The sequence below is a fragment of the Callithrix jacchus genome, chromosome 1, assembly GCF_049354715.1.
Source record: "Callithrix jacchus isolate 240 chromosome 1, calJac240_pri, whole genome shotgun sequence".
Lineage (NCBI taxonomy): Eukaryota > Metazoa > Chordata > Mammalia > Primates > Cebidae > Callithrix > Callithrix jacchus.
Window position 1 is genome coordinate 211,881,267 of NC_133502.1, and position 21,785 is coordinate 211,903,051.

The 21,785-nt window shown below is 57.7% G+C and overlaps 3 protein-coding genes and 1 non-coding gene across 17 annotated transcripts in view; 3 read left to right on the forward strand and 1 right to left on the reverse strand.

Moving 5' to 3' along the window:
* Positions 1-6,265, forward strand: part of DGCR8 (DGCR8 microprocessor complex subunit) — a 32,854-nt gene extending 26,589 nt beyond the window's left edge. For 2 of the 3 annotated variants that reach the window (XM_002806547.7, XM_078342111.1), the window contains 5 exons: positions 681-781; positions 1,100-1,206; positions 1,766-1,893; positions 3,272-3,385; positions 4,404-6,265. In XM_002806547.7, the coding sequence (XP_002806593.3) occupies positions 681-781; positions 1,100-1,206; positions 1,766-1,893; positions 3,272-3,385; positions 4,404-4,487 (534 nt within the window). In that variant the 3' untranslated portion in view covers positions 4,488-6,265. The remainder of the gene's footprint in view (positions 1-680; positions 782-1,099; positions 1,207-1,765; positions 1,894-3,271; positions 3,386-4,403) is intronic. The other variant, XM_078342109.1, reaches the window with a different exon arrangement.
* Positions 6,266-6,648: 383 nt separating this feature from the next.
* TRMT2A (tRNA methyltransferase 2A) lies at positions 6,649-11,826 on the reverse strand. The gene is made up of 12 exons (XM_035279716.2): positions 11,504-11,826; positions 10,667-11,232; positions 10,297-10,405; positions 9,885-10,066; positions 9,587-9,701; positions 9,378-9,493; positions 9,191-9,302; positions 8,007-8,129; positions 7,776-7,851; positions 7,471-7,587; positions 7,265-7,361; positions 6,649-7,149 (listed from the first exon to the last, which is right to left on the reverse strand). Exons 1-12 carry the CDS (start codon positions 11,525-11,527, stop codon positions 6,918-6,920), a joined length of 1,869 nt encoding a protein of 622 aa, XP_035135607.1. The 5' UTR covers positions 11,528-11,826; the 3' UTR covers positions 6,649-6,917.
* Positions 11,827-12,106: 280 nt separating this feature from the next.
* Positions 12,107-20,788, forward strand: RANBP1 (RAN binding protein 1). 12 transcript variants are annotated; one of them, XM_017978067.4, is made up of 7 exons: positions 12,107-12,264; positions 13,198-13,273; positions 13,583-13,719; positions 16,179-16,336; positions 18,788-18,916; positions 19,774-19,839; positions 20,401-20,788. In XM_017978067.4, the coding sequence occupies exons 2-7, from the start codon at positions 13,217-13,219 to the stop codon at positions 20,496-20,498; spliced, it is 645 nt and encodes a 214-aa protein (XP_017833556.1). In that variant the 5' UTR covers positions 12,107-12,264; positions 13,198-13,216; the 3' UTR covers positions 20,499-20,788. The 12 variants fall into 12 exon arrangements, with proteins under 12 accessions (XP_017833556.1, XP_054097966.1, XP_009005230.1 ...); XM_054241991.2 differs by having other exon boundaries at positions 20,404-20,788; XM_017978065.3 differs by lacking the exon at positions 12,107-12,264 and adding an exon at positions 12,344-12,786.
* On the forward strand, positions 19,872-19,999 carry LOC118148451 (small nucleolar RNA SNORA77). Its single transcript, XR_004735266.1, has one exon. It is a non-coding gene; the product is annotated as a small nucleolar RNA SNORA77 (small nucleolar RNA).
* Positions 20,789-21,785: the final 997 nt, after the last annotated feature.

Consider the following 21,785-nt stretch of genomic DNA (forward strand, 5'->3'; position numbering starts at 1 on the left):
CAGTGGGCACTACCTCTGCACCTCAGCCCGGTGCAGCTTCCCTACACCTCGCTGTGCGGAATCTCCTCATGCCCTCGAGTGTAACTTGGGAAACTTGTTTCCCTGTCTGCCTCTCTTGCCCTTCCCGTGTGTGTTCTCGGGTTGGCTGCAGAGACAGGCTAATGACACTGTTGGAAACTAAAGTGGGCCAGGCCCCTGCTGGCCACGTGGGGCTGGGCTGTGTGTGGCTATGTGGGGCTTCAGCTGTTGGGGAGCTGGGCCTTTTAAGGCCAGCTTTTGGGTCTGGCTGACTTTCCCTCTCCTGTAGTCTCAGTTATGGCGATGGTAAAGGCTCTCTCCAAAGTTGTTTTATCTTTAGAGTTCTGAGAAGCGTGCCTTGTGGATCAGAATCAGATCCAGGTTAGGTGGGCCTGGCCAGCCATGTACCTGGAGCCCCTTTGGGATGCCAGACTCTGTCCCACAGTGCTGAGGGCAGAGGGGCACTGTGGGCTCTGGAGATGGGCAACTGGACGGTGAGGTACAGAGCATGTCCCGTAACTGGTGGGTTTCTTGCAGAGTTGGGGGTATGATGTGCTAGGCGAACTCATAAGAACAGATACGAAGCATCTGGGGGAAGCCAACTGCAGGCCCAGCCTCAAAAAGGCTGGTGGGGACTCATGAGCCTCTGCTTTGTGTTGTAGTATTTTAACCACATCAGCATCGAGGACTCGCGGGTCTACGAGCTGACCAGCAAGGCTGGGCTGTTGTCTCCATATCAGATCCTTCATGAGTGCCTTAAAAGGTAGGGTAGGGGGCCGCCTTCCCTCCCGAGTCAGGTGGGGGAGCTCCTCTTTGGCATCTCGTATCCTCGTGGCTGTTTGTCCCAAGGCAGAGGCATGGCCGGGTTTCCCTGGGTATACAGCAGCCCTGTGGCCCTGGCCACCAGTCAGTCCTGCAGGCCTGAATTGGGTGTGTGGACAATTTCCTCCGGGTAAGAAGCATTCTGGGGAGAGGCTTGCTTTTTTCCTCAGCCTTTAAGGGCTTCCCAGAGCAGCCCTCCTCAGAGGCCACTGGCTGCTCTGCTCAGGGGATGCCACCTGTTTTCTGTTTTTTCTTAAAGAAACCATGGAATGGGTGACACGTCTATCAAGTTTGAAGTGGTTCCTGGGAAAAACCAGAAGAGTGAATACGTCATGGCGTGTGGCAAGCACACAGTGCGAGGGTGGTGTAAGGACTCCTTCCCTGCTGCCTGGTGGCTGCCGGGGGGTGATGCCAGGCGGGTTGCCCCTGGTGTGGCCCTGTGCCTCTCTGGCTTGCTCCCAGCTGTTGCTCTGGCATCGTCCCTAAGTCCAGCTATGTGTGCTGGCCACCACACATTCAGCCTAAGGTGGACTGGTGGCTGTCCTGCCTGTACTTTTTCTGTCTTCTCCCTTCCCCTCCTGTCACCCCTCTCTTTGGCCAGCCCCTGTCCCTGTGGCAGGAGGAAAGGCCCTTCTCCTCAGACAGCCAGCAGAATCCTGCTGCTCCCTGTGTCTTGGCGGGAGTGAAGCTCTTGGCTGTGTGTCTTTGGTTGTGCTCTCAGCTCCTGGACTCTTAGGGGCCACTCTCAAGGTGGCAGCTGGGTGCTGTGAGACTCAGGTGCCTAGAGCAGTGGCAGAGTGCTGTCTGTTCCTGTAAAATGTGCCCTGGCTGGCCATCGGGGTGTGGATCAGGAGGGCTAGGGGTGTCCCATGAGCACTGGGTGTTGATGACCCCTTCTCTCCAAGCTTGCTCTTTCTCTGTGTAGGTAAGAACAAAAGAGTTGGAAAGCAGTTAGCCTCACAGAAGATCCTTCAGCTGCTGCACCCACATGTCAAGAACTGGGGGTCTTTACTGCGCATGTATGGCCGTGAGAGCAGCAAGATGGTCAAGCAGGTAACTGGCCCTCATCAGGTCGCAGGGCAGCCTGTACTGCCACCCTGGAGTGTGTTACTGGGGCTCTGTGCTCAGAGGGGCAGGGCTGGGCAGCTCTGCTCTTGCTTACAGCTGCCTTTCTCCTGGGCTACTTGTGTGGTTTTGTGGGCAGGGGGTGGGGTCATCCCAGCTACATCTCCCATCCCAGTCTGCTGGGAATGGTCAGTGAAGTGTGGGTGATTGGGAACGCAACCTGGGCCCAGCTATGTGGGTCATAGGGAGATGGCTGAAGTGCAAGGCAGCGCTGGGCAGGCCCGGCCTGGAGGTGTGCAAAGGCTCAGGTGCCAGGCCCAGTCCTTCCTGCTTGAAGGAGAGCGAGTGTGTCAGGGCAGCTGTCCCTGGTACTAGTGCCAGTCCAGCTCTAAAAGAGCATATGTGTGCCATCTGTCTTGTTTCTGCTGTTCTGGCCAAGATCTTGCAATGTACTCCAGTGCTCGCTCGCTCCTTAGGGGTGGAGGGAAACATGGGGAGGTGAGTGTTCACCTTCCTCATTTCCCCCAAATGACTATAGAAGCTCTCTGGGTTCTGGCCATCTTGGTCAGTGGAATGGGAAGTAGATGTGGAGGGGTGGGGGCTGCATGTGGGGTGGCCCTAGGACTGTGTGGTGGGTAGACCCTGTGTCCAAGGGTGAGGGCGTCTATGCAGGCCACCAGGGCGTGTTAAGCAACTTGAGGAGAGACATTTTTGGGAAGCAAGTTGGAAATGTAGGTAGTGTTTGCTTCTGCCTTTGCTGTGTGTAGTCCTTGGCTCTGACGGAGGGAGAGAAGGCAAGCCTTACTTGGGCCCCAGGGTGGGAAACTTCTCTAAGCAGGAGTGGAAAAGTCCCAGCCTGGCACAGCCACAGCTGTGGGGAATGCTGGCATCCCGCGGAACTGTAGCACCCTCGGGGCTGGCCTGAGATAGGAAGGGGCTGAGGCCAGCCTGATGCTGCTCTGCAGTCACGGAATGTGCAGAGAGTGAGCTCAGGGCCGGGGGCTGCCGGGATGGGCTGCAGCTGTTCTGCCAGTGTGCTGTTCCTCCTGGCTGCAGCCGTGCTCTGGTTTCTCTCCTTGATGAGGGCTCTGAGTACTATGAGCACCTGACCTCCCTGCTCTGCCCAGGGCAGAAAGTAAGCCCAGTGGCTATGGACTGCCCCTTGTCCTCTGCTGCTGTCAGCAGGCCTGGCATCACTGAGACGGGCAATCAGCCTGCAGTCGTGTGGCCATAGCTCCTGGCTGTTTCGTGTCTGCCAGGCCCTGGGAGCACCTGCCTTCAGGGTCCCAGGCATACAGCTGCTGGGCAGGGGGCAGGCCACGGAGCTATAACCTGCAGTCTGAGTGTGAGGTGCTGTGCTTCCCAGGAGACGTCGGACAAGAGCGTGATTGAGCTGCAGCAGTATGCTAAGAAGAACAAGCCCAACCTGCACATCCTCAGCAAGCTCCAGGAGGAGATGAAGAGGCTGGCCGAGGAGAGGGTGAGTGCCACCCTAGCGGAGGGCTTCCCGGCCATGGCCATTCCTGTGGCAGCTGTGGAGGGACAGTAGACCCCAGGACCTGTGCCTGAGCGGACACCTTGGAAATGCTTGGATCCTCCTTCCAAAATCAGATACAGGCTTGGTTTTGAGCTTCAACATGTATGAGTTTCACAAGTCACTTCAGTTTTGGTTCTGTTGTTAGAGAGCTGGCAGGCCAGCCTGGTGGACCATGAAGGTCACGGCCTTGGTGGGCCTCCTGGGTCCCATGTCTACACTGGGTTTTTGGAGATAGGTCAGTGTGCCTGCCAAGGTAGAATCTGTAGGGCTTGGTCCTGATGAAGCCTCCTACAGCCACCTTTGGGAACTGCACTCCAAGAGCGGCCTGTCAGGCTGGTAGTGTTGTCTTCTGTCCTCAGGTATCATCTGTGTGGCCACAGCATGACCCGCCCACCTGGGCCTTCTTTGTGGGGAGCTTTCTTAAGTGTGGTAGTCCCCTAGCCTGAGTGATAGTCCTAGAAGGTGTCTGCTGCCGTCCAGGCCAGCAGGTCCCTCGCTGCTCCCTGGGGTGGGGCTTGGCCTCCTGGAGCCAGTGAGACTGCCTGGTCTGCCCCTAGTCAGAAGAGGGTCTGTGGGGCTGGAGGGCAGCAGGCACAGGACACAGTGCCCCTGGCTGGGCCTGAGGGAAGCAAAGGTTGGGCAAGGGAGAAACACCTAGTGGGAAGGCCTGGCCTGTCATTGTAACTGCACCCAAAATTCTTCACTTCTTGGTATGTGTCCCGATTACCAGGGAGGCTGCACACACCATGCTCTGATGGCAATCTAGGGGGCCTCCAGGCTGCAGACTCAGCATGGCCTGCCTCAGGCCTTGCCTGTTCCTCCCAGCCTGGCATCACAAGCACTGGTGCCCTTGGGGCTGCAGGGCCTCCTGAGTCTTCTGGGCTCCCCCTCCACCCTGTGCCCTCCCAATCCTCTACTGAGCCCACCTCAGCGGCACCCCTGGCCTTTGTTGTTCTTTCAGGAGGAGACTCGGAAGAAGCCCAAGATGTCCATTGTGGCGTCTGCCCAGCCCGGCGGCGAGCCTCTGTGCACCGTGGATGTGTGAGGGAGGTGGCATGGGCCAGGGCACGGGGGCTGCCAGTGACACTTCTGAGGAGACCAATAGTCACACATCGTGCACCAGTGTCAGGCCTCCGACCCAGGCTCCTCCCCTGTGGCCAACCTGTCTGTGGGCCCAGCCCGAGGGTGGAGGCTCTGGTGTACGGGGACAGCCACGGCCACACAGCACACACGTGGAGCAGCGGCTCTTCCTGGGAAGCTCCAAGCCTAAATAGATGGACTCTGACTGCACCAGTGGCAGCTGGTGACTGGACAGCGGTGGCCCTGCTTCTGTGCACCTGCTGCAGGCTGTTTTTATGAAGGCTTTCATGAATTTTAGTATGTAATATGCACTGATGACACATGATGCTTGGATGGCAGATGAGGGGATGGCTGAGTCCTGTGGCTGGCCCGCAATGCCAGGTGGCCCTTGTACCCAGGGCGCCTGTGGGGTTGCTGCAGGGACCTGGCAGGAGGCACACATGGTGCCCTGCCCCCCACCTGCCTTCTGTGTTTCCCTTTCTTTGTAAAGGTAGAACAGAAAGGAGTATTTTAAACCTTTTGGGCTTAAAATAAGCAGAATTTTAGCACCAGAACTACTTTTCTGAGATTGCAGGCAAACCATGAAGGTGGTCCCCCTCCAGTCTGGACACAATGCCAGTGAGGACGACGTCCTGCCACCTCCCCAGAGTTGCCCTGGCCTCCTGGGGCCCCTTTTTCTGATGAAGTCTTAATGCCCTAAACACCTCCCTGTACACTGAGGCCCTGCCTTGCTGGCTCCGGCAACAGTTTTTTACAAAGATTTTTTGCAGTTGAGTCCATGTGTCCATCCATTGATTTTTTTTAACGCTTTTGTGATATTTTAGCATTTGGAAAGAGACTTTTACAGTGATAGTAGAAAGTAGATTTGAAATCATGCATTTTAGCAAGTGGACTTGTTTAACAGCAAGCAAGCGCCTTCAGCGTAGCCCATTCTTGATCCAGAGCTGTCACCTGTAACAGTGTCTTCTCTGGATGTCAAAGGCAGCTGCTCTGTGCAGCCAGGTCCAGTGCCCAGCTTGCTCCTCTACTGGTGGCCCCTGTGGACGGGTATGGGATGGAAAGGTCTTCTTGCCTGAGTCTGAGGCATCAGGGTGTGCTCAAAGGCAGGCCCTGGTGGTGGCAGCTGCCATTGGCCCTATCTCTGGCAACTGTTCAGGGTACTGTGTGCTTGTGGTGTACCATCTAAAGCAAGAGTCCAGCATTTTGCTGCCTCTGTGCTCCAACAAGTCCCCACAGGTGGTACTGATGGCACCTTTTTTGTCAAGAGAACAGTGTCGGCCCATGGGCCGCCCACAACATATCCCTCCCTCACCACCTGTGTGAGCAAGGTTGGCTTCTGTGTTGACCTTTAAAAAAGAAACCCTCAACTCAAGTTGCTGTAATTAGATACTTGCTTCTGTCTTGCCTCCTGTCTGCAGCTGTGACTAGTCATTTGACTGTGACTGTTGCCCTTAGCCAGCCAGACGCGCCTGTGAACCAAAGCTTTGTGCACATGTGTTCCTTTAGAGGCTGGGGAACCTCACTGCGTCCTGCTGTTCCCAGGCAGCACCACAGCAAGAGCTGCCTACCCTCCGTCTCCCTGTTCCCCCCAACCTGTCTGCCAAGTGTAGGTGTGAATCATGTGCACACAGCTGTGCTTCAAGGCCGGGGCAGGGGAGCCTGTGCCGATGCCATCAAGGGCACTGGGCTGCGCCTGGAAGGCAAGCCTTGACTGTCTGAACATATAAAGCAAACTGTCCAGAAGGGAATGGCTAGTGTCTTCATTCCAAGGGTGAGAGGCTAGCACCCTATAGACCCTTGACTGGCCAGACACCCTCCTGGCCCCACTGCAGGCTGGATCCCACTTTTGCAACAGCTGAGCAGCACCCCAGTATGGTCCTTTTTTTGGTTGATGCCCTCTCTGCCAGGCTAAGGCCATGGAGGGGCCAGCTCACTGCCCAGTGCTCTTCACCTCATCCACCCAGCTGATGCACAGTTCCAAGTTTCAGCATCAAATCCAACATTCTGTTAAAAAGCTGTTGCCCTGACTCTCCCAACCGTGCAGAAGGGCTTACAGAGCTGCCCAGGCCTAGTCAGCCCCTTTCTCTGGCACCCAGGCCCCATGGGGACAAAAAGGAGGCCCTGTGTTCATCACAGAAACACTCTTCATGAGCAGTTGTTTATTCTGGCCTTCACAGCCTTGATTAGTCTACAAAGGCCCTGTGGGTGGAGAACAGGCCAGAGGCCTACCCTGCCTTCTTGGTCAGTGCCCCTCCCCCCCAGCAGCAGGCCAGTCCTGGTGGGGCACAGAGTTCTGCACCCTCTGGCTGAATATCCTTGCCAGCAGGCCATGCCTTTCCCCACCCCTGGGGTCTGGGGAGTCCATTGGCTTCTGTTGCCCTGATGGGTCCTGGGCCTAAGATGAAGGGAAGGCCCTGGTTTCCTGTGGGGTGTCATCTGGGGACCTTGGTGTGGGTTGAGCTGGAGGTCTGTGGGGCCCTAAGACCCCTGTGCCATTGGGGTGCTCTACCCTCTCGAACAGGATGAGCATCTCACAGTGCGGGGTCTGCGGGAACAGGTCCACTGCCACGGCCTTGACTGGCTGGAAGGGAATACCCTTCACCCGGTTAGATGGGGCTCTGCAGAGGCTGTGGGGGAAAAAGAGGGACGCCAAGGTCAGCCAGTGGGCTAGTCAGGGGCTCTTGTGGGAGTTGGGGTCTTGGTGCCAGGCCTGCCCCCCTTCAGGCCGCTGCTGACACTCACTCCACAAAGTTGCCCATGGCTGCCCGGGGGTTGCATGAGACGTACAGCAGCCGCCTGAGGTTCTCGGCTCTGCGGATGGCCAGGATCACCTTGGAATCTGAGGAGGCAGATACCAACTGGGTCCCCATGCCAGAGTGTGCACAACCTGGTGAGCCACCCTGTATGTCCTTGTTCCCGTGCCCCCTTTTTAAGCAGGAGCCACTCACGCAAGCCAGCACGGGGTGGGTCCAGGATGGCCACGAGGTGCTGGGAAGCCAGTCTGCTCACCAGGGCAGGCACCAGGTCCTCGGCCCTCCCACAGTGGAACTCCACGTTACTCAGTTCTGAAGAGATGGCACCGTGGCCTGTAAAAGGGCTGCACACCTTCCCCACAGGGCCAGCCCTGGGGAAGCCCTAGCCAAGGAGCTTGCTCACCTGCTCCACCTGTCAGGCAGCCCGAGCCCTAACCACTGCTGAGGCTAGCAGTAGGGGTGGCATCTGCCCCGTCCCTATCCACGGCTTTGCCGCTCACCATTGTCCTGGGCATTCACCCGGGCGTCCTCCACAGCCTCTGGGCACAGTTCAACCCCGATGACTCTCTTCACCTTCTGAAACAGAAAAGCATGATGTCAGCCCACCCAGGGCTACCTCAGGGAGGGGAGTGCATGGGGTGATGGGGTCAGCTGCGGTGCCTTCAAGCTAGGGTCAGTGGGGCTCTTGTGGGGTGGGGAGAAGGTGCCCTTGGTGGGGTGGGAGGGCTCACCCGGGCCAGGGCCAGGCCAATGGTGCCGGTGCCACAGCACACATCCAGCACTGTGCTGTCCGCATCCAGCTGGGCCCAGTCCTGGATGACTGTGTAGAGCACCTCGGCTGCAGGTGTGTTCACCTGGGGGAAGGCAGTGCCCATGATGTCAGCGGCCACCCCCCTGTGGTGCTGCTGGCACCCCGAGACCCATGTTCTTGGTTCTTCCATCCTGCTGCCCACCTTGATACCCAACCTCTTCCCTGTCCCCACCTTAGACCACTCTTGATAATGCCCTCACCCTATCCCCAGCTTTTTTATTTTTTAATTAAGAGATGGGGTCTCGCTATGTTGCTGAGGCTGGAGTGCATTGGCTATTCACAGGTTCGATCCCACTACTGATGCACAGGAGTTTTGACCTGCTCTGTTTCTGACCTGGGCCGGTTCATCCCTCCTTAGGCAACCTGGTGGCCCCTCACTCCCGGGAGGTCACCGTACTGATGCTGAACTTAGTGTGGACACCCGATTGGCATAGCACACTACAGCCCAGAACTACTGGGCTCAAGTGATCCTCCCACCTCAGCCTGCCGAGTAGCTGGGACTACAGGCACGTGCCACCCTGCCCGGCAGCCCCCAGCTTTAAAAGACAGGCCTATGCTGAGAATGGCCTCCTCCTGGCCCTGATGGGTTGAGGGCTCATGAGGGCCAGCAGGCTGCACCTTTCCTGCCCCAGCAAGGGGACTTTGCCTCCCACAATTCACAACAGGGCCCCTGGAGTTACCCAACTGCAGCTCCCACCCCCACACCTGGCCCTCCAGCAGGTCCCGCCAGGCCTGTCTCCAAAAACCGCTGCTCCAGGTCCCCACAGCCTTCTTGCAGCAGAGTGGGACGGTAAAACAGTTCCCTAGTCCAGAGGCCACCACGGCCTCCCTCCTGCCAAGCCCAGAGCAGTGCCCTTTGGTGGTGTACTGAGGGCCATGCCTCAACCTCCCCGTGACAAGAAGGGCCACTGCTGTGTGTACCTCTAGGTTATCAAGAATCAAATCAGTGATGACCAACCTCTTTCCTACTTCACGCTCCCTGTGGCTCCCCTGCTGATTCTCTCCCCAGATTTCGCCACCTGAGCCCACCATTCCCATCATGTCCTGATGCTGCATCAGGCTTCCCTCCACATGTCCCCATGCACACCAGGTACTGAGGGCTACCTGGAAGAAGGCGTGTGGAGAGATCCGGAAGGTCAGTCCTAGCAGGTCCTCATGGATGCATCGGTCCCCAGCCACGTGCTCCAGGGGCAGGCCCTCCTGGCTGGGAGTCTTTCTGCGGACAGAAGTGCAGGTCTTTCAGTGTCACAGCCCCTGCAGGGACCCGTCCCACCCAACTTGGGCTCCTCACCGCTGTCCCTCCTCCACGAAGTAGAGGCAGGTCACTCCACTGGCCCTGCCTGGCCCTGACATGAAGTGCTGTGCTAGGGAGGCCTTCAGCTCTGCCAGCTCCTCAGGGTTCAGTTTCTGGAGTAAGGGGTGAAAAGGTCTCATCAGGCTGTGGCGAGGCCCACCCAGGCTAGGTACATACCCTCCCCGAACAGGGCCGCCGCCTGAGACCTGGGGGTGGAAGTAGGCAATGGCCATGGCCTGGCGGCGGCGGCTAGTACGCACAGTCAGCTGCTTCCAGTGGCCTGTGTACGTCTCTGGGTCATAAGCTGAGTATGGAGTGGACCTGTGGGAATCACAAGCTGGCTAGGTGCCCACGACTGGGGAAGCAGCCCTCTGCTCTCTCCTTGGGCCACACCTTCCTCCACCTGGCTGAAATGGCAGGCACCCCAAATTCCCAGGGTGGCATTCCCACCCTCTGCTTCCAGACCACACAGAACTTCCCAGGAGCCCTGACACAGGTCCTCACCGGATGTACTCCTGGAAGGCCTTCACCACCTGCTTGGTTGCTTCGGGGATGTGCACGGTGTCAAACGGGGCTGCCACAGCACACGTCCCTCCCTTGTACTTGCCGAGCCGACAGCCCACGGTGTTATCCTCCCCATCCACCCCGACGCCAACCAGAAACTCACACTTATTACGATACTCGGTCTGCAGGGAGAGACAACTACACCTTACCCTGGCTGCCCAGCGCTTGTGCCCTGAAAACCCTGATTTCCCCACAGGGGCTGGCAGTGAAAACACAAGAGCGACGACCGACAGGTGTGTGATAAGTTACCAGAAGAAAACACAAAGCAGGGAGAGCAACCGGAAAGGTGAACAAAAGCAAAGTTTCTCAAAACCCAGTATAGGGGTTTGTGGCCGCTGAAGTTGAGCCTGACCTGCTGGGGTGATGGCCTGACCCCCTCCAGTGGGCAGCAGGCTTTGTTGTGCCTGTGCCTCTGCTCCACCAGCCAGGGCAGCAGGGCACGGTTGGTGCTCCCGATTTCCCTGTAAGAGGATCAGATCTGTGGTTGGACTCCACCCACCACCCCCCACCCATGCCCGGCCACTCCCCAAATGGCCAGGCTCCTGGCCTCTCCTTTGGGATGTCATTGTGCCCATGGTAACACGGATGTCTCACTGGCTAGCTCCCAAAAGGGCTTCCAGATCTTGTGCTGGGCATCCTGACTGGTGCACGGGCAGGCAGGCTGATCAAGCACAGGGCTGGGCAGAGCCCCGGCCAGGAGGGGTGCCTCCAACCTCACTCACTTGGCGAGTTTCTGCAGCACCTGCTCACACTCCAGCCGCTTCCGCTCAAGCTGCTCAGCATAGGGCACTGTCCACAGAGGCGTCACTACATCGGCCACTCGTGTTGCCAGCAACTCACTCTCGCCCTCCTGTCGCCTCCTCCTGGCCATGGGGTCGGCCTTGGGCCGGGCCAGGCGCACACTGAGTGGGCGGCCTTTCCAGAGGGCACCATGCAAAATGCGCAGGGCCTTGTCCCTCTCTGCAGCGCTGCGAAATGTCACGAAGGCGCAGGGTGGTTGCCCAAAGAGTTTGGTTTTGTGGGGCTGCAGGCCAAACCGGGCCAGGAAGCGCCGGACATCGCTGAAGCTGGCATGGCGAGGTACATTCTGCAGTTCCAGTTTGAAGATCTCAGAGGTGAACAGGTCATCCCTGATGTAGCTGTAGAGCCCGGGCTGAGGCCCCGGCCCTGTAGGTGCCCCAGCCCCCTCTTCCTCTGCCTCCTCCTGGGCTGCAGGGGGCACCGAGGCTGTAGGGCCGTTCAGGGCACTGCTGCTCTCCTGGCCACAACTCTCCATGGGCTCTGGGCCCTGTGTGGGGGCAGACGGGGTGCTAGGGTGAGCACCAGGCCCTGGGGCCTGGCCCCAGGCTCCCCTATGGCACACCCAGACCTCTGTCGGTGCACTCTGCACTCAGCCCTGCCTCTCCCCTCCCCATTCTACCCTCCTGATGCCATTCCCGTATCCTTTCCTACCCTAAAGCACCCGTCTCTACCCTACATCTTCTCTGGCAGATTTCCTGCCCCACCCTGCCTCCTTCCACCCCAACCCCGTCTCTACCCAGCGTCTCCCAGCACTCTACCTCGTTGTCGAGGTTCTCACTCATTGCCCAGGTCGTTCTCCGCCTTGACCAGGGGCACCACGGGGGCCGCCTGGCCACCTCGTCCTGGGCCCGTCACACGAGAAGTGCTCAGAGGGGAGGTGCTCGGAGAGCTCATGCAACGCCGCGAGGTCGCCGCCACCGCCAGCCTCGCCCTGGGCGGGGGCGGGAATCGAACCGGTGGTGCTCAGGTCCGAGTCTCAGGCTTGGGGCTGCACCGCCCGCCCGCCAGGGGCCCGCGCTGGCCGCTCGCTTCGCCCGCTACTCTTAGTCCGCCAGAGCGTGCCGCGGAGGCCACGCATCTCTATGATCCTGGCTTCCGGCAACATCATCGCCACGCGCCGGCTCCAACCCCCAACCACTTTAGCCAGCTCTAGAGCCGCGCGTGGCCGGGACGGAAGTGCGCGCGGGGGTCGCCGGGAGTGCGCTCTCCTCTGGCTGAAGGGCGGGCCGAGCATGCGCCGCGGGCGTTTTGGCGGGAAGCGCGGGGCGGGTCGGACAATGAGAATGTCCGCCGCATGAGCCAATAAAGCTGTACTGGTTTTGAATCGCGGCGCGTTTCCCGCCGCCGAGGTCAGGGGTCGAGGTTCGGGTCGCAGGGCGGAGGGAAGAGCGGGCAGGCGGGAGGCGCCGGCGCCAGACGCGGAGGGAAAGAGCTACGAGTAGCCGCCGAGAGGCCGCGGAGCCAGCGACGACCGACCCAGCTGAGCCGCCGCCGCCGCGCCCCCATGGCGGCCGCTAAGGTGCGGCCGGGCCCAGGCGGGGACAGGGTGGGCGGGCGGGGCCGACGGTACTGGGGCGGCTATCAGCGGCCACGTGGGCGGCCCGCTCCGCAGCCACCAACCCCCGCCGGCCTGCAGGCTCGGCCGTCTGTGGGGCCTCGGTGGCGCGGGGTCGGGGTGCGCGGGGCCTGGGGGCTCGAGGCCTGCAGAATTGGGGCCTCTGGGGGTGCAGGCTCTGGGCCTGGGGGGGCTGCAGGGCGCCCGCGTGACCTTGGGGTGGGCTGGGGAGCGGCCGTCGCCACGCGGGGCGACCCCAGCCTCCGGGAACTGGAGCGGGAGGCAGGTTTCCTCCGGCTCGGCCCACTTGGGGCTTCCCACTAGTACTGTGCATTTATTACTTTCGTCGCCCACGCAGCCCTTCATTCGGTTCTCACGTCTGGAACCGCCACCGGCCTCTGGCAGAAGGTCGCGTTCCAGCGTGGGGCACAGGTCCTGGACGCGCCGACCCAGGGGGCGGCTTTGTTGGCTGCGGTGTCTGGTTGAGTGAGTGCGGGCCGCTGCGGAGCCTCAGTACTGTGGGGACCAGCGAAGAGCCTATGTTTTCTTTTCCAGTTTGTGTTAAGCGGTGAAGTCTTGGGTCTCTTGCTGGGTGACTACGGCTCCAACCTAAAATATGATTATTGGTGCTTTCTTATTCTCTAAATTGGGTCAGGATTTCATGACTTGTGCCAGTTGTAGTTTATCTACTTCATAATTTCCTAAACGCTGAAAAAATTGCCGGCAGAGCTGTGAATCCACTGTAAACCCCGGAAGTCCTGTAGCAACTTTTTCATTCTAGAAGCAAGAGCACAGCTATTTCCAAATTAGTAAAAACTGAAAGGGTGACATTTTGCTTTAAGGGAACATTTCAAAATCCATTTCGACTTACCTTTGTGTCCTTTGATCTTCACACAGCAGGTATCATCTGCATTTTATGGATGAGGAAGAAACTGATGCTCAAAGAGATGCAGTTTCTCCCAGGCCACTCTCTGCAAGTGTGGGCTGCCTTTAGGGTCCCCCATCAGTCTGTGCAGATGATTGAGATCTGTGAATGGGGGGAGGGGCCCAAGCTCTGGTGTCTTGCTGTAGGCTTGCGTGCTGAGTCTGTGGAGCTGGGTGTAAATGCAAACCTTTCCTCGTGTGGAAGAGTGGGCTTAGTTTCTTGCTTTGGGGTGGGGCCCGTCCTTGTATCTGAGGGCCCTTCGCTGGTGGGGCTGACCACGGCAGGCACTGGTTGGGCTCTGGCTACGAGCCAGGTCCATAGGCCAACAGTGTAACCTTTTTGTATCTGTCTCCACAGGATACTCATGAGGACCATGATACTTCCACTGAGAATGCAGACGAGTCCAACCATGATCCTCAGTTTGAGCCAATAGTTTCTCTTCCTGAGCAAGAAATTAAAACGTTGGAAGAAGATGAAGAGGAACTTTTTAAAATGTAAGTACACTGATACCCTAGAAATAGGAATCTTTAGTGTAAGGTTGAACTTACAACTTTCATATCCAGGTCTTGGACTGACTTAATCGGACTGAGGCTGTTTAAAGGAAGGGCCTAAAGTTGTTTGGTGACTAATCCATGTGGAAATTTAACCCATTCCTTTCATGACTGCCCTGCAGCCAGTCACATGGAAGGCGTCCATCGTTACTGCTCTGTCCACTGGCATGGCAGCCCTGCTGCCCTTCCTTGCCACTGGCTTCTGAGGATCCAGGGATCCCCCTGGTTGAGCAGGGGGTTTTAACTTTTTGCAGCATAGACTTTTTTGATGTTGTGAAACTTATAAATCCCCCACCTGGTGTTTCTAATACACAAGATAATGCTTGCAATTACACATGAAAATAGGTGATGGTTTAGTTATTAAAGCCACTTTAAAAAAGCTGTACGTGTGCTTCTCAACACCCTCAGTGAAGAGCTGGTTGCAGTGGTGAGTACCAGCACTATGGAGACTGGTCTGTCGCCTACACTCAGGATTGCAACACACACACACCGTGGTTTTTTTTGTTTGTTTGTTTTTTTGAGACAGAGTCTTGCTCTGTCACCAGGCTGGAGTGCAGTGGCACAATCTCGGCTCACTGCAACCTCTGCCTCCTGGGTTCAAGCGATTCTTCCTCCTCAGCCTCCTGAGTAGCTGGGACCACAGACGCGTGCCACCACGCTTGGCTAATTTTTTTGTATTTTTAGCAGAGACAGGGTTTTACCATGTTGGCCAGGATGGTATCGATCTCGTGATCCGCCCGTCTTGGCCTCCCAGAGTGCTGGGATTACAGGTGTGAGCCACCACGCCCAGCCAAACAACTGTATTTAGTTACACACCTTAGTGGAAATGAGGTTGCAGTTTTTCCCTGTTCAAGTTGATGGAGCCTCCCCCACCCTTGAAGTTGCTTCAAGAGTCCAGGTTAAGATTGGGTTGCCCTGGGGTGGGAGAGGGAAGCAGAGAGAGTCATTCTTACTGCAAACCTCCTCCAAGGAAGGGGGCCGGGGAGAGATACCTGGGAAGGGATAACTGGAAGGGATACCTGTGTCACCCTTTAGTCACAGAGGGTGATGGACATCTCCCTGAAGCCACTGGGTGGCTGGGTCTCCACTCTGCTGATGCCTTGCTGTAGCCCCTGTTTGGGAGTAGCTCCTTCCTGGGGTGAAGTGCTTGCCCCTATCCTCTCACTGCCCACGTTGGGTGGGAGGTGTTCCTGGTGTCCTGGGCCTGGGCCCTCTCTGAGGGAGGTGAGGCCAACAGGGTGGGCCCAGGCATCTGTAGTAAAGCTCCAGGGGTGTCCTGTTGGGGAGCCTTGTGGCACAGTCTCCCTTGCCAGAATCGTGTGGGCAGAGAGCGGAATCGTCTGAGAGAGGCAGGTGGAACTGGGCACAGAGGGAGGGCGCAGCCTGAGCCCTGAGAGTGGGCTGCTGGGTTTTGGATACCCCGGTCCCCAGTGGGAGGGCTGCTGCTGGGCAGGAGGGCTGGGTGTTGGCCAGGGCCTGTTGACTGAGCAGAGGCCCAGGCCTCTTCTCTGGGTTCGGGGCTCAGGAAGAACAGGGGCCATCTCATAGTTGAGGGACGCTGGGTGTAGGATGGAGGTCCTTGTCCTGCACCTGATCCTTGCTGTTCCCCTGAATCTCTGGGCTGGGGTGCTCTTGCACAGTAACTGTGGGCTGCCCAGCCTACCTAGGGAGCTTCTTTTCCTACGTTGGGCCATTCCCCCCCCCACCGCCCCGTGTTTTCTTTCTTTCTTTTTTTCAGGCTGAGTGCAGTGGTGCAATCATGGCTCACTGCAGCCTTGATCTCCTGGGCTCAAGAGATCCTCCTGCCTCTGCTTCCTGAGTGGCTGAGACTACGGGCGTTAGTCCAGCTAATTTTTTATCTTTTTGCGGGCATGGTGTCTCGCTGTGTTGCACAGACTGGTCTCTGTTGGGGGAAATACAGCAACTGTAGGCGCAGTGCTGTGGTCTCAGCTCACTGCAGCCTCAGCCTCCTGAGTAGCTGGGATTACAAGCACCCGCCACCACACCTGACTGATTTTTGTGTTTTCAGTAGAGACGGGGTTTCACTCTGTTTGCCAGGCTGATTTTGAACTCCTAACCTCAGATGGCCTGCCTGCCTCAGCTTCCCAAAGTGCTAGGATTACAGGTGTGAGCCACCGTGTCCACACCTTGAATTCCAATTCAAGGTCATCTTGAATTCCAATTCTCTGCATTGTAGAATTGGAATTCAAGATGACCTGCAGTTTGTTGGGCTGCTGTGCTTTCTGGTGGTGTCGTGACAGGCAGTTCTTGGAGCCTGAAGAAGGGCAGAGGTGTTGGTGGAGGCGTCAGGCCCTGGGCGCAGGGTTGTCCTGTGTCCTCTCATGCAGGTGCTGCATATGGGCTGCAGGTCTGTTTTCCTAACCTGACGGCTTTTCTTGCAGGCGGGCGAAACTGTTCCGGTTTGCTTCAGAGAATGACCTCCCAGAATGGAAGGAGCGAGGCACCGGCGATGTCAAGCTCCTGAAGCACAAGGAGAAGGGGACCATCCGCCTCCTCATGCGGCGGGACAAGACCCTGAAGATCTGTGCCAACCACTATAGTAGGTGGCCCAGCAGTCCCCAGCAGCTCGGTCTGGGACCTTCAGGAAGATTCTTTCAGGACTGACGGGGAACTGGGGAGCGTGTTATTACATGGAGTGCAAGTTTGTGGTGTGTTTGTTGAATTTAAAACCAGAAATACGTTTTTCAGACGTGCCTCTGAACTCAGAGCAGGCCCGCAGCGAAGCTTAGAGCACACGGGGGTGTGGAGGCAGCCAGACGGGAGGACGCGGCGCCCAGGCTGGGCTCGGGACGAGGAGTGAGTGCTGCAGGGCAGGGCGAGGGGGCGCTGTGTGTATGTGTGTGGTGTGATGTGATGTCTGGGGGGTGTGATACCTTGGGGGATGTGGTGTCTAGGTGTGTGTGGGGTGTCTGGGGGTGTGTGGTTGGGTGTGTGTGGTGTTGGGTATGTGTTGGGGGTGTGTATGGTGCCTGGGGGGTGTGGTGTCTGGAGGGGTGGTATGTGTAGTATCTGAAGGTGTGTGGTGTCTGGGTGTGCATGTGGTGTTTGGAAGTGTGATTGTGTGTGTGGTGTTTGGAAATGTGGTTGTGTGTGTGGTGTCGGGGTCTGTGTGTGGTGTTTGGAAATGTGTGTGTGGTATTGGGGGGGATGTGTCATGTTGGGATGTGTGGTTGGGTGCGTATAATCTTTGAGGGGTGTGGTGTCGGGGGGGGTATGTGTGTGAGATTAGGGGTGTCGGGCAGTGTGAAGGTGGGTGTGTGAGGTGCCCAGGCGCCAGCCTCTTCAGCTGTGGTGTGTTCCACCCTCACCAGGATCTTCCCTGGGGAGGGAACAGGGTTGGGGAGAAGGTGGCCAGGCCCTCAGCACCTGTGAAGCTGCATAAGTAGAGGACCTTGGGCAGATTCAGCCGAGAGCTCTAGGCACCCTGTGAGGGGCCCAGCCTGGCCTGGAAAGAAGTGGCAATAGGTTGTCCCAAGTGTGTCTGGCTGCCAGCTGTCCTTAGATTGTGCTGCCCGGCTTGGTGGCATGTCTAGAAGTACACTTGTCTTGGGGTGTCCTTTGGTAAGCTTCCTAGTGTCGTTTGTTGAGTGTCATGCGTGTCTGGTGGAGCAGGGCCCTCATCCCAGGTGCAGGATGACTGCTGGCAGGAGCCTGAGTGACTCGGCCCTTGCGGGCAATGCAGCAGGGTGGGCAGGGGTCTGCCTGTGCTGTGGGCACCTTGGTGCACGGCCTGGCCTGCCAGACTTCCTTGGGAACTGGCTCCTGGGTTCCCCACCCTCCCTGCCCAGCATGTCTAGTCCTGGGGAAGCTTGCGCTCTGGCTGGTCCTCTTCCTCCTCGAGCCCAGCTTGAATCATTTCCTCGGGGGTCTTCCCTGATGCCCTGTGCTGCTCCCAGAGCCTGGTCAGGTTGCGGGTTATTGTGTGTGCATGGTAAGTCGGTCCTGGGCCCCTGAGCATCTAGGCAGAGCCGTCTGCATAGCTGGTAGTGTCTTGTGCCCATCATGGGCCCTTGGTAGACAGGAAAAGTGGCAGTGGGTAGAGGCTGGCCTCTGGGTGGGGTGTCAGGGAAGCTGTGGGCTGGCTCGGGGGCTGGGTGTGAAGGGGGCATGCAGGAGGCCTGGCGTCTGCTGTGGCGGGCTGCAGTAGGCGAGATCCCCCAGCTCCCAGTTCAGATGATGACATACAGGAGTAGCCTGGGGGTGCTTGTGGCCTGGGCTAGGTGTGGGCACCACCTGGGATGCTCTGGGTTCTCAGGAAGCTGTTCTGAAGAGTGGTTGCCTGCAGGGTCATCTCCCCTTGGGGCTGCCTGTGCCTGAGGAGTTGCGGGGAGGCATTCGCTGCAGGCGGTGGCTCTGTCTCCTGTGTCCTCCAGGCATCAGTCATGGGGATGGAGGATGGAGGGAATCAGTGTGCACTGCTGCGGGCTGCAGCCCCCAGTGGGTTCCTTTCTGGCAACTGCCCCACTTTCCAGCCCTCGGTTGCCCCCCACTTTCAGATGTGCTGGGATCCCCCAGGAAAGGCTGGGCCCCCTGGGCCTTGTGCCCTGACGTCTGAACCTGGGCTTCTGACTGTGTAGTCAGGGTCAGGACCAAGGGGAGGGATCGGTGTTGGGCTTGAGTGCAACTAGAGCTGGGGCCCGCTTTTCCGGCTCTTTTTCTCTTCATTTCTGGAGGTGGGGGGTCTGAGTGCCAAGTGATCTTGCACACGGCTCGAGTTCCTTGTGGAGATGGCCTTACGGTCAGGGGGCCACCTGTTCCCGATTAGGATGGTCCTGGTTTTAAGTGATTATGGGGCATTTTTAAAGGTTTGAATAAAACTCAGGCCCTCTGGCACTTTGTTTAAGCCTGGTTCTCTGACCCCAGATGGACTGTACTGGTTGTTTTCTGAAGCAGACCCCTCAAGTTAATGAGCAGGGTGCTCTGTGGCCGAGGGCTGGGTGTGCTGGTCTTTCAGTCATCCCGCCATCCTCACCATCTTCTCTCTCCTCAGTCACGCCGATGATGGAGCTGAAGCCCAATGCGGGTAGCGACCGTGCCTGGGTCTGGAACACCCATGCTGACTTCGCCGACGAGTGCCCCAAGCCAGAGTTGCTGGCCATCCGCTTCCTGAATGCTGAGAGTGAGCCAGGGGACCCTGGGGGACCTGGCTGATTGGGGATCACCTGCATGGCAGTGTGGCGGGTTATGTGCAACAAATGCTGTTGCCTTTTGGGAGGGGGAGTAACTGGGATGTGTGTAGTGTGGGCTGCCCTGCCCTGCTGTTTGGGGGCCGTGCCCAGGCTGAAGCCACAAGCAGCGCCTTCCCCCTTAAACTCAAAGCTGCTAAGTAGCTGCTGAACAGCGGCGCCTGCTCAGTCTCCTCGAGCCTAATGCTTTGGCTTCCTCTTAAGTTCCAGTTCCCATCAGATGTTGTGGAGCCTGAGACCCGACCCAGGGCTTCCTCCCAGTGCTGATCCTTGTGCTCGCTGGGGCCAGGGGCCCCTCATGGTTGCCTGGGTGCCAGCAGGGGCTGGGATGTGTGGTTGGGTGTGTGTAGTGTTTGAGGGGTGTGGTGTCTGGTTGGGGGTGTGTGTGACATTGGGGGTGTCGAGCAATGTGAAGGTGGATGTTCGGATCATCTAAGCTGTGTCTGCTGGCTCCTGGAGGAATTGGTGGGTGCTGTGGCCTGGCACCTGGTAGCAGGCCATCTGGTGCTGAGTGACCTTGCCCTTGCTCCAGGAGTGGCTGCCCCAACAGCCCTACCAACATGGTGGGGAGCCGAGCCTGTGTCAGAGAGGTCCAGGCTCCACCCCTGTGCCTAAACGGTTATGGTCAGAGGAGGAGACAAGGCCAGGGCCAGTGTCAGATGCTCCAGCCCTTTAGGACGGAAATTACCATGAAGTGGGTCTTCTGTGAATCCTGGCTCTTCAGATCCGCCAGGGCATATCCCTTCCACTGCTCACAGCTCTTAGAGTCTTCTCTCTCCCTTCCACACAGATGCACAGAAATTCAAAACGAAGTTTGAAGAATGCAGGAAAGAGATCGAAGAGAGAGAAAAGAAAGGTGCTGTGGTGCCGTGGGTGGGGGGCTTCCTTGCAGACCCACTCTGCACCTGACTGCACTTCCAGGCGGGTGCTTTTTCTGTCTGCCACATAAACATTTCAGGGTGCTGTGGTGGCCACCTGACCTATCCAGGGAGATGCAGCTGCCTGGGGACACAGGTGCTTCCTGGAAAGCCCTGAGCACATTAGTGTTCCTGGACTCACGTCCTCTTGGGCGGGCACTGGAGTCTGGGCACTGCCTGGAGCTCAGTAGAAGGTGCTTTATGATGGTCCTCGGTCGTCTCAGAGGGCTTGGTCCTCTGCTGTAAGGCTGGACTGCAGCTGTGCTGGCAGGTGGCCAGATGTCCCTGAGCAGCCTGGCCATGATCTAGGCAGTGCTCGAATGCATTCACTTGGCCTCCTTTGGTCACTGGGTTTCAAGAAGACAGACTCCGGGAGGTGGCTTGGCCTGAGAGCGGGTGAGCTGCTGTGGGTGGGTGGCGGCGCTCAGGATTGGCCTGGTGAGGGCCATGTGCTTGAACGCGCTGTGCTTCTGTTTCTCACTGTGCTGCTCGTGTTTTAGCAGGATCTGGCAAAAATGACCATGCTGACAAAGTGGCGGAAAAGCTGGAAACTCTCTCAGTGAAGGAGACCAAGGAGGATGCGGAGGAGAAGCAATAAATCGTCTTATTTTATTTCCTTTTCCGCTTTCCTTTTTTTTAAAAGAATTTTACCCTGCCCCTCTTTCGGTTTGTTTTTATTCTGTTTCGTTTTTACAAGGGACGTTATATAAAGAACTGAATTTAACATTCAGGTTGTTTTTTTTCTAAGTTTTTGCCCGGTTGAAGGTGACTTCAGAAAATCCATTCCCCAGTCATGAAAATGTACTGTGCTAACTTTCTTTTCCATAGTGGAAACACTTATTTATAGTCACCAAAAATAGTGAATAAAAAACACGTTTGGAACCTGGACCAGACAGCAGGACTGCACGTGTATGGGCCTCTGTGCTGTGAGCGCTGCTCTCCTGAGCACCCGGGGTGTGTGTCCAGGCCTGTGTGTGGTGACGGTGGGTGCTGTGCCTCACTGTAGCCTAGAGTTCCTGCTCTGGTGTCAGATTGTGTGTGTGTGTCTTGCTGTGGGCCTCGAAACAGGTGTCTGAGCTGGTGCTGGGGGGGAATGTGGCCAGGGTTGTCTGGTGCCGGATGTGGCACTGATGTAAGGCTATGGGCTGGGCAGGGTGGGCTCTGCCATGTCCAGGTGTGGCCTGGCTGCTGCCAGGGCTGAGGCAGGCTCCACTGCCCCTTAATGGCCTGAACAGCCACTGCTGTTTTCTATGGTGGGCAAGGGTGGGCTTTCTGTGTTTTGGAGAGAGAGAGGAAGACCACCAGAGTACCTTGGCTTTGGAGCAGGGAGGCAGTAGCCAACTGAGTGGGTCTTTAGCATCGGCCAAGGCTGACTTTGGTTGGCCCCTGTGGCAGAGTGGCCCTTGCGGAGAGAAAGACCAGTCTGGTACTGGGTGGGTCTCAGCCCTCTAGCCCTTCTGTTGGAAAGCCTTTTGTACCCTGGCCTTGGAGAAAACAGCTGGCTCTTGACCTCCCGGACTTGAAGTCCACACTTGGCAGTGTTGGTCACAGTTGTGGGCATCTGCAGTAACTTCAAATATGTTTTCAAAGATGCTGTTGGGGTTCGTCATGTATCATGGATTGTGTCTGCAGACAACGTCTTCAGTGTGTGGTCCCAACTGCCGTAAGGTGCCCTGTCACCGTTTGTCATGAACACCTGCCCGGGGTGCTTCATTGTGAGGTTGGCTGCCTGCTGCCATCACCTGTTCTTTCCCGCTCTCCACCTGGGCCTGGGCCCTATTCTCTCTGATCTCTGTGTGCTGGTGTCCTGTCTGGTGACTGCCTGTCTGGTTTAAACACCAGTCCTTGGTCCCTCTGGGGCAGGGGTCCCCAACCCCTGGCCTGC